Source organism: Periophthalmus magnuspinnatus, chromosome 14 (assembly GCF_009829125.3).
Source record: "Periophthalmus magnuspinnatus isolate fPerMag1 chromosome 14, fPerMag1.2.pri, whole genome shotgun sequence".
Classification (NCBI taxonomy): domain Eukaryota; kingdom Metazoa; phylum Chordata; class Actinopteri; order Gobiiformes; family Gobiidae; genus Periophthalmus; species Periophthalmus magnuspinnatus.
The window spans coordinates 4129564-4146028 of NC_047139.1; the positions used below are offsets into that span (position 1 = coordinate 4129564).

At 39.4% G+C, this 16465-nt stretch overlaps 1 protein-coding gene across 2 annotated transcripts in view; it reads right to left on the reverse strand.

Annotated features, from left to right (window-relative positions):
• Positions 1-16465, reverse strand: part of pdlim4 (PDZ and LIM domain 4) — a 128670-nt gene that overhangs the window by 63564 nt on the left and 48641 nt on the right. For both annotated transcript variants that reach the window (XM_055226391.1, XM_033979017.2), the window contains one exon: positions 6324-6475. In XM_055226391.1, coding sequence (XP_055082366.1) covers positions 6324-6391 — 68 coding nt within the window. In that variant the 5' untranslated portion in view covers positions 6392-6475. The remainder of the gene's footprint in view (positions 1-6323; positions 6476-16465) is intronic.

The following is a 16465-nucleotide window of genomic DNA, read 5'->3' on the forward strand; positions in this document are numbered from 1 at the left end:
CCCATATTACACTGTTTAAAGGGCCCATATTACACTGTTTAAAAGGCCCATATTACACTGTTTAAAGGGCCCATATTACACTGTTTAAAGGCCCATATTACACTGATTAAATGGCCCATATTACACTGTTTAAAGGGCCCATATTACACTGTTTAAAGGGCCCATATTACACTGTTTAAAGGGCCCATATTACACTGTTTAAAGGCCCATATTACACTGTTTAAAGGGCCATATTACACTGTTTAAAGGCCCATATTACACTGTTTAAAGGGCCCATATTACACTGTTTAAAGGGCCCATATTACACTGTTTAAAGGGCCCATATTACACTGTTTAAAGGCCCATATTACACTATTTCCTGATGTCGTTATAATCTTGTTTCCTCGTCACAAACAGACCTGGAGTTGTGTTTTGTTTCATTCACACATGTTTAACACACAAACCTGCAGATTTAGGCTGAGAAAACACTCTGTTCCACCTTGTGATGTCATCATGTGGTGATACAGGAAGTGCTCCACTGTGTTTTTAAACTGCACACATAATTTCAGCTCTGGAGTTGCCGATTTCTACTGAACTAAAGGTAAATGGAGCTGTTAACTGATAAAAAAACAAAAAAAACAAAAACACTTCATGACATCACAAGGTGGAACAGAGTGTTTTGAGCTTTGGAGATGTAGACTAAAACATGTGTGAATGAAACAAACAACTCCAGGTCTGTTTGTGATGAAGTAACAATATTCTAACACGGCTAAAAGCTCACAATGTTTAATTTTGTGTAATATAGGACCTTTAAAGAACACATACGCAAAACTGACTTTTTTTAGTTTTTAATCATGTTGTACTCTTCTCTCCTCATTAAAAACATAACTGAAGTTGGGGTTTTTGCTTCCTCCATTCATGCTTGTTTCATTAATCCATTAATCCAGCAAAGAATTTTCCCAGTTTTGTTGCATCATAGGTAAAACTCCAGATTCTCCCACACAGTTTTTAAGCCCATAAACCATCACTGGACTTATTCTACGGTGGCTCTATTAGCACAACCGTAGAACGAGACAATATTTTTTATAGAGGATAAAAATATTGTCCAATTGCAGATGTTATTTTAAGTTAGAAAACGTGAAATACTAGTCTCAAGGTGAATGAAAGAGTGTTTAAAAGGGAATTAAAGCCATGAAAAGCCAAACCTTTTCTCTTATAAATGAGTAAATATACAAAAGGTGTATTGTTTTGACAAAAATGAGCGTGCTGCCTGCTGACTTTATGTAATTATAAAACATTTTATTTAGCGAAAAAGCCACGCGAGTCACTATATGGGATGAATGACGCTGATTAGGTTGTCCATCGCACTTTAATACATCTGAAAATCCTCTTCTGAAGCTGTGGAAGGAGCAGAAAGCTAGTGGTTAAAAAATCAGGTACTCCAGCCTTAAAACCACATCAGTCTTGGTTTGGTTGGAGCGGAACAGTTTTCCTTAATCTTTATTTATATCCCTGTTTATGTTCTCTTCCTACGTCATCCTCAAAAAACGCTGGGACGGCCCAAGAGATTCCTAAACTTGTCTAAAGTTTTCTAGGTATGAAGAGGCCCTGTCGATGACCCATTTTCCGTAGCTAAAATATCTTCAAGTTAGCTACGCACCGGGCCTCCAGCTCAAACCTCCCACAGTGTGTTTACATTCTGGACGTCAAACTCAGACACATCACAGACGCAGATCTGACTCGGCGCAGTGGACAGCGTTTAAAGAGGCAGGTATGTGTTTGAACTGAGTTTTTAAGATTCTTACGTTCCCCTTTTTCACTCTTAAAAACCCCGTATGAAACATTATGGACCTGTTTGCAGAGATGTTTGATAGAAATGTTATCGCTTTGCTTGAAAAGTTCCACAATATATCAACCTGTAACTCTATAAACTGAAGCAGGCCGAGTTACAGGTCAGATCTAAGGAGGGGTGACCCCGCAACTCCAGTAGGAACGTGTGCTTTTCAAGGGAATTTGAGCAATAAAAAACACCTGTAATGCAATACTTTTTATACATACTGTGGGACATTGTAGGGAAAGCAACAATATCTCCACGGTGACAAGCAGCCAACAGAAAAGTTCAGTGTAATAGTGTTTTTTTTATGCAAAACCTTGTACAGTTACTATTCAGTTTGAAAAGGTCTCATAATCTGCAATGAATCGAGTCACGTCTAAACTTCGTCTTACATGGTTCAAGTTTATAAAGGCCAGGTCTTTGCCAGGATTAAACCAGGACTAAGTAGGACTAAACCAGGTCTAAAACAGGATTAAAGCGGGTCTTAATCCAGATAGAATAGAACAGATTTACTCAAAAGCGTTGAACAAAAAGCTACTTCACGTTAAGGATTTGCAGAGGTCCAAAGTTATTCCATCCTTACCTTACGCGTTCTGAGCGTCCTTTTATTCACCTTGATAAGTTTATAAGCGCTTTTCTCTACTTTCAGAGAGACCAGAGCGGAGTTTTACGCGACAGTAAAGCTAAAAACGACTAGCATGCGAACACAAATCGATAGTCGGAAAGTAAAATGCGTTAGAATTCGACGCAGACAGCACATAGCGGACTTATTTTGAACTTAAGAGCTGCTTATGCAAAATATCTGCGCTGGGGAAAGACAAAGTTTGCTCAAAAATGTGTCAAAACCTGTAAAAATCCCTCGACTGCTTGTTAATCATCGATACCAGAACGTTTAACACAAGATCACATGACTGCATAAGGCTAAACACGAGCCGCAACACAACTGAGACGAGAAAGAGGGGGTTTTTTTAGACGTTTTGGTTCGCAAAAATGGAACAAACGGCAAAGAAATACAAAACGGAATACATCGGTGACACAATCGCAGTTTAATAATCTGGTAATGCTCCTGTTTTTAATGTTTTATATGAACTTACATGCTTATTTGTTTTTAGAAATCGAGCGATATGGAGTCTTTTTCACGGCCAATGCTGATACCGATTGTTTTAGAATCCAGAGCAAATCACGGGCTGATATGTACGACAAGATTTGGACTATTTTCTCCAAATCCTGTTACTTCAATTTGCTATAAACTCACCCACAGATTTTATATACCACAAACTTCCAACTGCTCTCATTGGGTTCCCGTGTATAAATAAAGATAAAGACATAACAGAAGAAATACGTGGGAAAACAGCGTACAAGGACTTTTAAAACCCCTTGCGTAACCGCTCTTACTGTGGGATTTTGGTCACTCATTTTCAAACGAACAGCGTAAAACATGACTCGAGCATTTTACATATCGCTGCGGTTCGGGCTGCAGCTGCTGAGGAGATTTCACGGGCTGAGCATCGAGTACCGCTCCACGTATCCTTAAATAAATTTACTATCCCAATGCGGGCGCGCCACTTAACGCTACGCTAAAGCTGATGTATGAGCGACTGCTGCGTCGGAGGGGGAAGCTGTCGCAACGCTAGAACTGAAGAGGAAAAAGTCCATCTGTCACCATTCGAGCTTTTGCATGTGTGAATTCGGATGCCCTGTTATCTAAAATGGTTAGCGGCGGTTAGACTTTCCGCTGCATTTGCAATCGGCTCGTCCAAACCAATATGGCAAGAATACCGTACGCTAGCCCCTAAAAGGAGAGCGCTCGGAAACCATTTGGCAGAAGTCTCTCGTATCTAAGGCTCAAACCGCAGTAAAGGATAGGACTCGGAGGTTGCCAGATTTGCTCGGCACTTTCCAGTACTTCAGAACAGCCCAAGAATCTGTTTAATAAGTGTGTGGGAAAGGGATGCCATTTGAGTTTTCCCTACTTATCCCCCGTTCTGTCATTAGCTATTTAGATGAATCATTTCGGTAGCAAAAATGACATGCCATAAATGTATCTTCATCATCGTTTTGTATGACTGCTACAAGGCTAACGGGCTGCGTGTTCTAAGATATGGAAGAAGCCGGTGTTTAAAAAGGTTAAAACTGTGAGAAAAGAGTGTTTAAGATTGAGAAGCGAACTGGAACACTGGTTTTTGATGAAGTTTAAATAGATGAAAGAGAGCGAAGAAGCATGGTCCACATTAGCAGCTTTTTCTCGCCAACTGGACCAACTGGACCAACCGATTGCACAAGGAGTTTGTTTTCATCTGCGTTAAATCTTGGGTAGATGGTGAGCTGAACAGTTTAGTGCCAAAATAAATAAGATAATGATGTTCCAGATACCGTATTTCCCGGAGTAGAAGTCGCACCAGCCAAAAAATGCACAATAATAAAGAAAAAAAACACATATTTCACATATAAATTGCAGCTGAGTATAAGTCGCATCCTCGGCCAAACTATGAAAAAAAGTGCGACTTGTAACACAGGTAAAACATGGTACATAGCCCTCGTTTATCAGGGAGCGGGCGCTTAGCAACACTGTCAATCAAACTTGTTGCTAACGCTAGCGGGAGGAACCTCGGGGAAATAATGCGCCTGATTTGTCTGTTATTATTGTTCATATCTTGATTTACAGACAAAATTGTGAAATAAAAACGCCAGGATCATGTAGAGCGGGTTAATACGAACATTTTAAAACCAAAATGACGACAAAAATGACAATATAAAGTGAATTTATGAGTCGATGGAGCCGTAAGGTCGCCCACGCTCACTTCCTATTTGGAACATGGCGGCCCTGAGCCAAATTTACATAACCGTTGGATCGCAGTGTGACTCTGAAGTGCTGTGTGTTTGCTAATTTTCTCCCCGACAAAACCCACAATGTCCATGAAACGTTCTGCACCGACAAAGGCGCCTACGAAGGTTTGAACTTTGAGAGAGTTTAAACGAGAGAGAAATGTGAGAAAATGTTAACGCCTGTGTGAGAAAAGTGTATAAAGTGTGTGGTGAGGGGTTTTACAGACAAAAACATAGAGAATAATTGTAAAAAATAAAGCTGATACTTCGCAGGTTTCGGCTGTTGCGGGTTATTTTTAGAATATAATCCCCGCAATAAACGAGGGACCACTGTCAAAAGAGCCCTCACCCTCAGCGCTAGTTAAGCAAGGAGCAGGCGCTTAGCAACACTGTCAATCAAACCTGTTGCTAACGCTGGCGGGTGCAAACTCAGGTAAACAAGGCGCCTGATTTGTCAGTTTTTAATGTTCATATCTTGATTTAAGGACACAATAGTGAAATAAAAACACCAGGATCAGGTAGAGCGGGTTAATACGAACATTTAAGACCAAAATGACGACGAAAATCATAATGTCAAGTGAACACGGCGGCTAGCGGGTTAGCTATGTCCATTCATTCATACAGTCTATGCCTACGACGCTTTATAATTCGATGCAGACAGCACATTACATAATATCTGTACTGGGGCGAGACTAAATAATCCGTCCGCACAACAGCGCCACAATGCTAGCACGATTTTTCCATCTCACAGAGCAGAGAAAACATTACGGACAAGTGAAGGCCAGTGGAAAGGTCAGCCTGACTCACTGTGCACGGCCTCATTTAGGAAGATACAAAACGATTGGCGTTGTAAAGCTGTCATCTTCCCTCAAGACCAGATAGGAGCCAAGAAGAATAAACCAAACCCAGACAATATGTTCCTACAGTGAATGACCTTAACCGTGACAAACGGCTCAAATGAACTCATCTAACGAACCACAAACTGAAAGTAATGGAGACCAAAGACGACCAGAACTGTGGTGAATTACAGTGACAACCATGCAACGCAACGGGATCGGTTTGTGCTGGAATGACATTGGAAAACAGAATTTGACCAGAGAAGATTACTAATAACTACACTGGATTTCTCAAAAGTATGAATGTATTACTTGGAACAATATTGTGTAACAGCGGTCCATGTGTGTTACAGTAACCAAACCTGGCAAACGCTAATTCGTCTTGGCTCGCTCGCTCTTTCTTTCACCTGTCGTTTGCCAATAAACGCACTCTCTTTCCCCTCAGACATACTGCAGATATAGCACTCTCCTGTCATCACATCACCGACGTCTCTAACCTCAAAGTTTAACAAATTCCATGAAGTATTGACTAATTTTTTACGCCAGATACCCTCCCGTTTTGTAACCAGACACTTTTTCGGTGACTACGGTGGACGATGGAGCTGATGTGTCTTGCTCGGGGACGCAGAAACAGCACACACAGGCACCGATCAAACCGACAACCAACTGGCAGATGTGGTGTTAGTTTTTCGATGATCTAGTTCTGACCGGTGCGAACTGTTACTGTTATTCAGGGGTTAAAGTTCGGATTGGGGTAAAAAGTAGTACGTGCTAAGCCTTTATCGTTGCGTTTATGCATTTACTCCTGCAATCCTACTTTTAAATATTATCATAACTGTGAATCCTACCTGCAGATGCTGAGTGTGAGCTGTCTGCTGCAGTTCTTGATCCGGTTCTGCGCGTCCATATGGGTCATGGTCTCCGTACTCTCCCCGTTGATGGCCAGAATGGTATCTCCCGCGCACAGGTCTCCGAGGGCCGCCTTACTGCCCGATAACACCTAAAGATGACATTCACACAACAAAACACGCACACACAGACGCCCAGGGAGGAGACAAGAGGACAAGAAAAGACCATGTTACCGACAACGTCAAAATGTCAGCGAGGAAAAACATAAAGGAGATGTTACGACAAAAGCAGGTTCTTTTAACAGTAAAAAAAAAAACAGCCTGAGGTGGGACTATCAGCTCACCTCAGCGGCTAACGATGACATCAGGAGGTCAGAGGTCAATGTTTGTAGCGGCTATAGATATTATATAAGATTTTGGCTGTTTTTTTTATTACAATTACTCCATTTTTTTTCTATGCTTCACGTAGCTGACTAAAAATAAATGTGTTACGTTAGTGTGCGCTACTGATATTCAGCCTGTTGTTTTATATTTTATTGCTATTATTATAACTTGCCTTTAAAGATAAAATGTCTGTTCTTAGTCTCGGATTTTGTAAAATAAATTTGCCCCCAAAAATGTGACTTATACTCCAGTACGACTTTTTTTTTTCTTCATTATTATGCATTTTTTTGGCTGGTGCGACTTATACTCCGGAGCGACTTATACTCCGGAGCGACTTATAGCCTTGAAAATATGGTAATTATAAAGCTTTTTTTTCCAGAGAATTGGGAAATACGCAGTTGCATGCTAGTTTTTTGTTAGCAAAACCTCGATTCTGGTCTTTGAAAGCTGTGAAAAGTGCTTATAAACTCATCACTGTGAATAATTAGAACGCTCAGAACGCGTAAGGTCAGTGAGGAATAACTTTGGACCACCGCAAAACGTTTAAAACGATCCAGCTCTGATTTTCTTTTATACATCCAGATGAATTAAATGACTGCTCAACCAATGATGCTTACGTCGAGAGCGGGATTCGAACTGTCAACCTTCGGCAAACGCTCTACCAACTGAGCCACTGTCGTCCCCGGTTACTCAGTATTTTCAAGCCCTGACTGTTACACAAGTATAGTTTAAGAGAAAGACTGAAAAGCAAGTTATTGGGCCTTTGTGTTTTATAGATGAGATAATTTATTCCATATTCTGTAGCTTTTGCTTTTAAAACAAGCTGTGTGTTGGAAGCCATTCAAACATTGGCGTGCTTTATGTTTTATAAGCACAATAGAATAACTCGACCTTTCTCAAAATATTGGCACAAAACTCGTACATATTTTGAGAAAAGATGTAGGTTAGGATAACTTTAATGACTCGCCTGTTGTGCGTATTTGGGCCTCGTAAAGACGAATAAACGTGTTCTGTTACTTTCTAGTCACTTGGGTTGTTGTATTTGGTCCAAGTTTGTCCGTCTACCTTCTTTGACACTGATAAATAAAAAGTCCGATGGAATAGAGTAAATAGTTTGCCTGGAATCTCATCCTGTCTGACCAAATTCCAATGGGAGTGATTGACAGGCGGATTAACCAATCAGAGACGGGCGTGGTACCGTTTGACTCAAAATAAACGTGGCGGATTATGGGTGAAAAGAAAACATAACACACTGCAAATTTCTGCGCTAAATCTGAGGCGGAATAAGATGGATTGTCCTTAATGCTACGAAATGGCACAGTCCGATTCATTCAATGGAGAATCTGGGAAAACTTTGCCACGAAAATCTGGTATAAAGTTGGTTGGTTTGTGTAAAATTCTCTGTGAGGCTTTAAAACGGCTCTGTAGTCCTTATAGAACTTATTTACTGTCAAGATCAGGAGATTTACGTAAAATAACACAACCCGAATGACGATGGCGACGACCAGGGCAACGTTCGGGATGTTTTGTACAAAATATAACGATGGTCTTCGACAGGAGAAGTTTTGGCCTGGTTCTCAAATGCTGGTCCCAAAAAAGTGGGTCTCCTCCATTAATCTCCTACGATTCTTTTCAGGTCAGGTCTCGCTGTTTTGTAGATTTTTTTAGTCCAGATTTGCATGTTTTTTTTTTGTTTTTTTTAAGTGTATGAGCGTGCATTGTGTTGTGCGTCCTGATTGGCTGTTGGACTGTAGACCATTGTGTCGTGCGTCCTGATTGGCTGTTGGACTGTAGACCATTGTGTCGTGCGTCCTGATTGGCTGTTGGACTGTAGACCATTGTCCATCAGTCTCCTCCGTGCCGTGTCTCCTGTCCAGTACAGAATGTGTTCAGACAAATTTACATAAACGTTGGATCGCAGTGTGACTCTGAAGTGCTGTACGTTTGCATTTTTTTTTTCCCTGACAAAACCCACAATGTCGATGGAACAATAGAGACGAGAGAGAGACGAGAGAGAGACACGACAGAGAGACGTGAAAGAGACGAGAGAGAGATGAGAGACACGAAAGAGACGAGAGAGACAAGAGAAAGACGAGAGAGAGACCCAAGTTCCGTACAGTTCACCTTTCGCAGTCGCGCCGTTCAGACAAATTTGCATAAACGTTGGATCGCAGTGTGACTCTGAAGTGCTGTACGTTTGCAATTTGTTTTCTCCCCGACAAAACCCACAATGTCGATGAAACGTTCTGCACCGACAAAGACGCCTACGAAGGTTTGAACTTTGAGAGAGTTTAAACGAGAGAGAAATGTGAGAAAATGTTAACGCCTGTGTGAGAAAAGTGTATAAAGTGTGTGGTGAGGGGTTTTACAGACAAAAACATAGAGAATAATGTAAAAAATAAAGCTGATACTTCGCGGATTTCGACTGTTGCGGGTTATTTTTGGACCGTAACCCTCACGATAAACGATGGACCACTTTACATCGGGGGCACTGATGTTTATTTTTTATGTCAAGACTTGGATTCAAACCATTATTCCCATTATTTTAGGGAAACTCTACTCGCATAGTTTTTGTGTGACATAAATGACTTTCAACATTATCCGTTATTGTCTATATTTTCTTCAGCGATATATCAAATTTCAAACTTTGTTATCGTGAAAGGCTTATATAGATTAAACATCTGCGGACTCCATCCCCTCTTCCTCCGTCGGGTCCTTTCTGAGCTTGTAAAACATGCACTTAAAGGCTTTTCTGTCAGCGTTTTGACACAGAGCAGGTTGCTTTCGGATAATACCGCGTGCACGGCCATTTTAAACCCAGCGCGTAACATTCACCCAAAAACATTAGTAACATATGACAACAATTTCCTCCATTACTTCAATTTCCAGGCTTAGATTTCTGATCATGCTGTGGGTTTGGGGGAAGAAAAAAAAAAAAAAAAACGCTGAGCCAATCTGAATATCAAAGCGAGTCAGGGTCGATATAACAGTCGTGTACATATGGTCACAAGATGGTGTCGAACTGGCAGAAGTATAATGCGTTGAGGGAATTGGTTTTATTGTAGTCGATGTCATTCTGTCGGTTGTTGGAGAGGTTCGTTCGCTTTGGTTTAGGACGAGTTTTACTCTCACACACTGCAGATTTCCACAGCTGGGCGCAATTGCCGCCACATTGTGTTATTGGAAGGAGCGTTCGTATTGTTTCACTGTCATTTTCATACAGTCACCAGTTATGAGCGGTGGAAGGAGGACGCAGTTTTGTTACTTAAGTAAAAGTATAGATACCAACACAAAAAAAATAATAATAATAATCAAGTAAAGCTAAAAGCTAGGCCTGGTTTAGACCTGTTTTAAACCTGGTTTAGACCTAGATTAGATCTGGTATAGTTCTCATATAGACCTGGTTTAGATCTGGAATAGTCTTGTTATAGACCTGGTTTAGACCTGGTTTAGACCTAGTTTAGACCTAGTTTAGACCTGGTTTGTCCTTAGATTGGACCTGGAATAGTTCTCATATAGACCTGGTTTAGATCTGGGATAGTCCTTTATAGACCTGGTTTAGACCTGGTTTAGACCTAGTTTAGACCTGGTTTGTCCTTAGATTGGACCTGGAATAGTTCTCATATAGACCTGGTTTAGATCTGGGATAGTCCTTTTGCAGACCTGGTTTTGGACCTAGTTTAGACCTGGTTTAGACCTGGTTTAGACCTGGTTTAGACCTGGTTTAGACCTAGTTTAGACCTGGTTTAGACCTGGTTTAGACCTGGTTTAGACCTGGTTTAGACCTGGTTTAGACCTGATCGTACTCGGGAAGCTAAATCTTTTCTTTGATGACACGTGAAAAGTTTGAGAGCCACTGTCATAATAAATACATTTTTAAATCATTTTTTTTATAACATTTCACCATAAACCACTGACCAAATGGTGCAGAAAGGCCAGTTAGGCTCAATATTTATGTTTACATCATCATTTCTTTGCAAAACTGTATAATATGTCGTATAACCAGCTCTGGAGGTCAAAATACGTCTGCTGTCTAATAAAATGAGAATCAGGATGTGCGATGTTAGCATGTTGGTTGCTGAAAGTTGTGATCAGCACTTGTAAATATATAATAAAGCACTTTTTTTACCTTTAAGGCACTCAAAGCACTTTACATCAAGAAACCACTCCCCCATTCACACAGAAACTGGGGTAAGACGGGTTAAGTGTCTTGCCCAAGGACACAACAGCAACATTCATCTGTCTGAGAGCGGAAACTCGAACTGCCAACCTTCAGGTCAGTGGGAAACACTCAACCAACTGAGCTACTGATTAGAAAAGATCAGGAAGACGTTTGGACCACTGCAAATGTTTAAAATGAACTAGAAATCAGGTCCTGCGCCTTTAAACGCTGTAGTATATATGTCAAACTCAGGCCCCGGGGCAAAATCTGGCCCGCTGTGTAATTATTTTTGGCCCGTGAGATCATGTCAAATGTGTATTAAACCTGGCCCGCTGAGTGTAGCAAATTGAGCTTGAATATATGTTTTTTCTACGCACTTTTTCTACTCGAAGGTGTGGACTGAATTTTCAGTGAACGAAATTATAATTTTTTTTTTTTTTTTTTTGGCTTGTGAAAAAAATATTTACTTTAAAAAGGAACTTGAAAGGCCACAGAGAGAAACATCATTTATTTTATTTACCGATATTTAAATCAGAAATGAATACTACAAATGTGTCTTTCATTTCAAATTTAAATCATCATATGTTTATAATATCAAGCTTGATTTGTTACAGATTTTGTGTTTAAGCAAAACTAAATTTTGTTTCCATATGAAAAAGTAAAACAGGCGCAGTCGATTTTTCAGTAAATATCGAGTTTGGCCGTGAATTTGTCTCAGTTTTTTTTAATTTTGACGCACTGTTCTCTGGTATCACGACATTTTTCACTTGTGGAACTTTCAAGATCGTCATAAACTCAATACGTCGTCAAAAACATGTCCAAGCCACGTCAAAACATCATCACTAATCCGCTGTTTTCTCTTTTAAACCTCTGTATTTACACGGTTTATCTCCATAGAGGAGTTGGCGTCTGACAGTTGGTCGTTGTTTGCGATGTCGATCAGTTTGACAAGAGCCTATTATGTGCTCAGTCTCAAACGCTCCGGGCTTAAGTATAACCTTTCAATATACGGAATTTACATGTCCAAACTTTTTACAAAACGCTCTGGGACAATTTGTTTTTGAAGGATCGACCTCGGCGTGACACGATAATGACTATATCGGCTTTTCGCTCAATAAATGAAACACGAAACAATTATATTTGGTTTTTTTGTCTGTTTTTTTTTTTTGCGTGTGTGCGTTTAAATCTGCTGTTCAGTTTTTGTTTTTGTGTCAGTGGCGTAAATTCGTTTCAATATTATCGTTTATCGTCTATATTTACTTCAGCCATGTACCGAACTTTGTAATGTTCCGCAGTTTGGCATTAAACGCATCGGTTTTGCAATACAGTTGGTTTAATTAATGCGAAAAAACTTGAAAAATATGCGTTTGTGTTGAGAATGAGCTCGCCTTTCCACAGATATGACCTATAACGTTCGTCTGCTGGTGTCTGCTGTTTGTCTCCAGTTAAATGCCGTACCTTCCATCGTAAAAAGTTACACAGTGTGCTTTAAAATGACTTTTACAGGAGATAAAATGAGGTCAAATTGTGGTTAGCGAGTGTTAATTGGATTTTGATACTAAAGAATAAAGTCGATACTCGATGCCCGATACCAATTCTGACACCCAAATGATCATTTTAAAAGCCTTTTTTTTAAGCAGTATAGTATTTTTTTATTTTTTATACACTAGCCTCGATGTCACACTCACTCCATTCACTTCTTTACTGTTTTTTTTCTTTATTTTTACAACTTTATACATTTTAGATCCACATCCTTCCAGAAAATATGAAATATATGAAGCAAAATATACGAAATTATGTTGTAAAACGAAAAAAAAAACAACTCTACTTAATGGATTGGATGGATTTTTTTAAAATATATACTTTATGTTCAAATCCTCAAAAAAATTAAATAAAATAAAAAATAAAACGGCCTTTGTTTTGTCATGTTCTTATAACTTTTTTTTTGTTTTTTCGTTTGTTTTGCCTAAATACGACCTTTAAGACACTTTGTTTACGGATTCCACATTAGCGTCAGAGTTAGAGTTAGACGATATGTCCATTGGATGATATTTGTGTTTCGATATTTGGCCTTTTTAGCTTATGAGGTATCGGGCTTAAATGTCCAGCACAGGCCGATATTTTGTTTTGGACGATCTGCTGCCTAAAAATGCACAGAAAACTTTATATAAACACTTTAATGACAAGCCAGATCCACATCCTTCCAAAAAAATATGAAATAAATGAAGCAAAATAAACGGAATTATGTCGTAAAAGGAAAAAAATAACTCAACTAAATGTATTTTTTGTATATTTTATGTTCAAATCCTAATCGCAGGACGCTTTCAGTACTGCGGAGAAGAGCCCCCTGCTGGACGCTTGCGGTTTTACACTAGCTCTGATAAAACTCAAGATAAAACGTCAAATTTCAGGTCAAAATTCAAACAGTTATGAGATTTTTTTCAGTATCTATACTTAATTAAACGAGTGTCTAGCGCCGATTCTAGTCTTAAAATCAAATAGTATCAGTTTTTCCGTACTTTTGACAACCGTAGTTTAAAGAAATGGATGAAATAAGGACAGAAAGCTGCGCTAAACGGGCGGAGATACGTGGGCGAATAATTAAAACAACATTCATAGCCATAATATAATTCCTAAATGAGTCTTAAAACCGGACCACATCTGGACTAAACAAACCCTGAGCCAGATCTCGACACGGAAACGGGTTTGAGCGGAAGGAAATCAAACCTTAAACCGAGAAATGACCCGATATGAACGAGCAGGACTAGACTAGAGGCTCAGAGGTTCAAGTTCCACGGGGCGCTAAACCCTGAGACTGTGGTTCAAATCAGGAATCCTCGTTTACAGCCCGTGACCGCCGCATCTGGAGTCAAACCAGGAGAAGCTCAGAGGTCAGCAGCGTGAGCAGTTATTACCGTACACATGTTTAGCGCACGCTTCCACATTAGCTTTAGAGTTAGACGATATGTCCGTTGGGTGATATTTGAGTTTCGATATTTGGCATTTTAAGCGTATGAGGTATCGGGCTTAAATGTCCAGCACATGCCGATATTTTGGTTTGGTTGATTTTCTGTCTAAAAATGCACACAAAACTTTATATAAACATTTTAATATGACAAGACAGCTGCAGAAAACGCGACTACACAGCTCTCTTATAGGTTTGTAGTGAATTTAACTTACATAATGTGGAGGAAATAATCAAAAGAAAACATATCGGCAGAGTTTATCGGCCTTTGGTTGCTCGGTAAACAATCAGTATCGATATTAGTCATGAAAAAACCCATATTGGATGATCTTTTTAATGTTTTGCGTCATTACAGCCGTATTATTTACTTATTTTGTCACTTTTCTGGTCGGTTGAAAGGACAGAAACCAAATTGTGTTGGGATTAAACATGAACGTGAACATTTTGGAGTCAGCTGTTTCCTTTTGTCCCAAGTCCCTGGTCATTTATACCGTATTTTTATTACTTGTTTTATTGCGACTTTACTGATAAGCCATTTTTTATATTGTTTTGGGCTGAAATCAACCTGTGCGCTGCAAAAAAAATGATGTTTTTGTTTGTTTTGTCAATTATCTCTATGCTAACGTATGTTTTATTGATCAAATTATTCATAAAAAGAGTAGATTCCCAGCAGATTTTGTGATATTATGCTCGATACAGACTGATAAGAATATGTTGTTATTGCAGTTTTTATCTATAATCTCTAAGTTCATCTAGTTTTCTTCATAAAAAAAGGACTTCACGCTTCATGTGTCAATATTTACTCTTTCACACTTTCCACACCTTCAACACCGTGAAAACTAAAAGACAGATAGAGGAAAATGTGTTCAGCTCTGAAACATAAAACACCTTTACGATAAACACAGAACAAAATAATAATGTTTACCGTGTTCACCGTTATCATCGGTGAGAGTTTAAGTTGAATATTGAACATTTTCTTTGCACTTTTCTGCATTTCCCTCGATCGTCTCTTTACAGTTTCACGGCTACTACGTTCTCTCTAACTGTGTAACTTCTGGGCCAAAACGTGCACTCACATGACTCAGAAAAAAGTAATTAAAAAAATATATAATTAATTAATAAAATATATCAAATTAAAAAATAAAACAAGTGTAGGCATCAGATATTTTGCTACTATATTAAAACAAATGTGATTTTTATAAAGTGATATTTAAACACCTGAGCACTGTTTATAGTATAACTTTACATATTATATTATTTTCAAGACAAATATATGGGCTCTTGGGGGCCCCCTAGTGGCTTTGGGCCCCTAAGCAGCTGCCTATTCTGCTTCTACGCTGAACCGGCCCTGGCTGCTGCTGAACTTAAGGTAAATTTTTGTGCTACAGCTTTATTACAATCCTATATATTCAGGATTGGTCTTTCTTTGTAATGGACCGTTCCATCAGCGTTATATTCTAGATCAGCGGTGTTCATTACGTCGAAGGCATCTTGTGTAGATCACGTCCCGTCATCCATCCAGTCACATGACTAATCTACAGGACAACAGTCAGATTACACCTGACCCGAGGTCACATCATGGGCTGCACACGCTTAAACAAGTGCGAGTTAGTTTAACCCTATAGCGTCGGATCCTATCGTCGCAGATAGAGCGGGTTGAGGACTTTCCAGCAGCGTAACCCCACGCTCAGTCGTGCTCTCATGTAAATTCAAATGACGTCTCAAAGCGGAGACATGGGGCTATCTCAAGATTTTACCATCATTACGGTAATCTGCCTTTATTCGATGCGTAAAAGAAAAAATACAGATGGATGTGTAAATAGAAGTAGTTGTGTGAAAAAATGCAGTAAATTCTGATACTTGGTTTAACGTGATTTTTATGGCTATAAAAAAAGACAAAACCGTAATCAACATGATTAGCTCTGTTATCACTTTCAAATGAAAAATGCAGTTTTACTCGTGTCTGTCAGAAGCTTCTGCCCGAACTCTGCATCCCTCACTGATTCTATTCAAGTCAGAGCAGTAATCATCATTCAAGTCATTATGAACATGTAAGAAGTTCAGTTGTGTTGTGCAGTTTTATCTCATGACGTTGTGCAAAGTACATGAAAATGCACTGTACATGTAAGAATTCATAATACATTTACAAATATATGTTTAACATGTTTGTATTAGGTGGTAGATCTTTCAGACATGATCATTTTAAAAGTAGCTCACATACTGAAAAAGTCTGCGCCCCCTGCTCTAGATCGTCGTGCGTACTTGTCACATTTCGTTCCCGTCACATGAATAATCTTCTAATCAACCCTCACAAACAATAGCCCGTTATGTGATTAAGAGCGGTTTTCCCCCAATGAAGTATGAAAATGCATTCTTTCCATTCAAAGCCCAATTTGTTGCTCTTGTTGCGTGCTCAGTTCCTCCGGGGCCTTGCACAGTTCAGCAGTCACACCTCCAGAGCAACAGGGAAAATAATATCTGGCAACGCGTCCGCCGCCTTTGTTTGTCTGTTATTGTAGATAAAAGCCATGGTAATGACCTTGGTGACATTTCAGGAAGCCATTTCAGAGCCAGTGGTGTCAAGGATAATATGTAACAACCCAGGCCTATGTAAATGCGCCAAGAGCAATA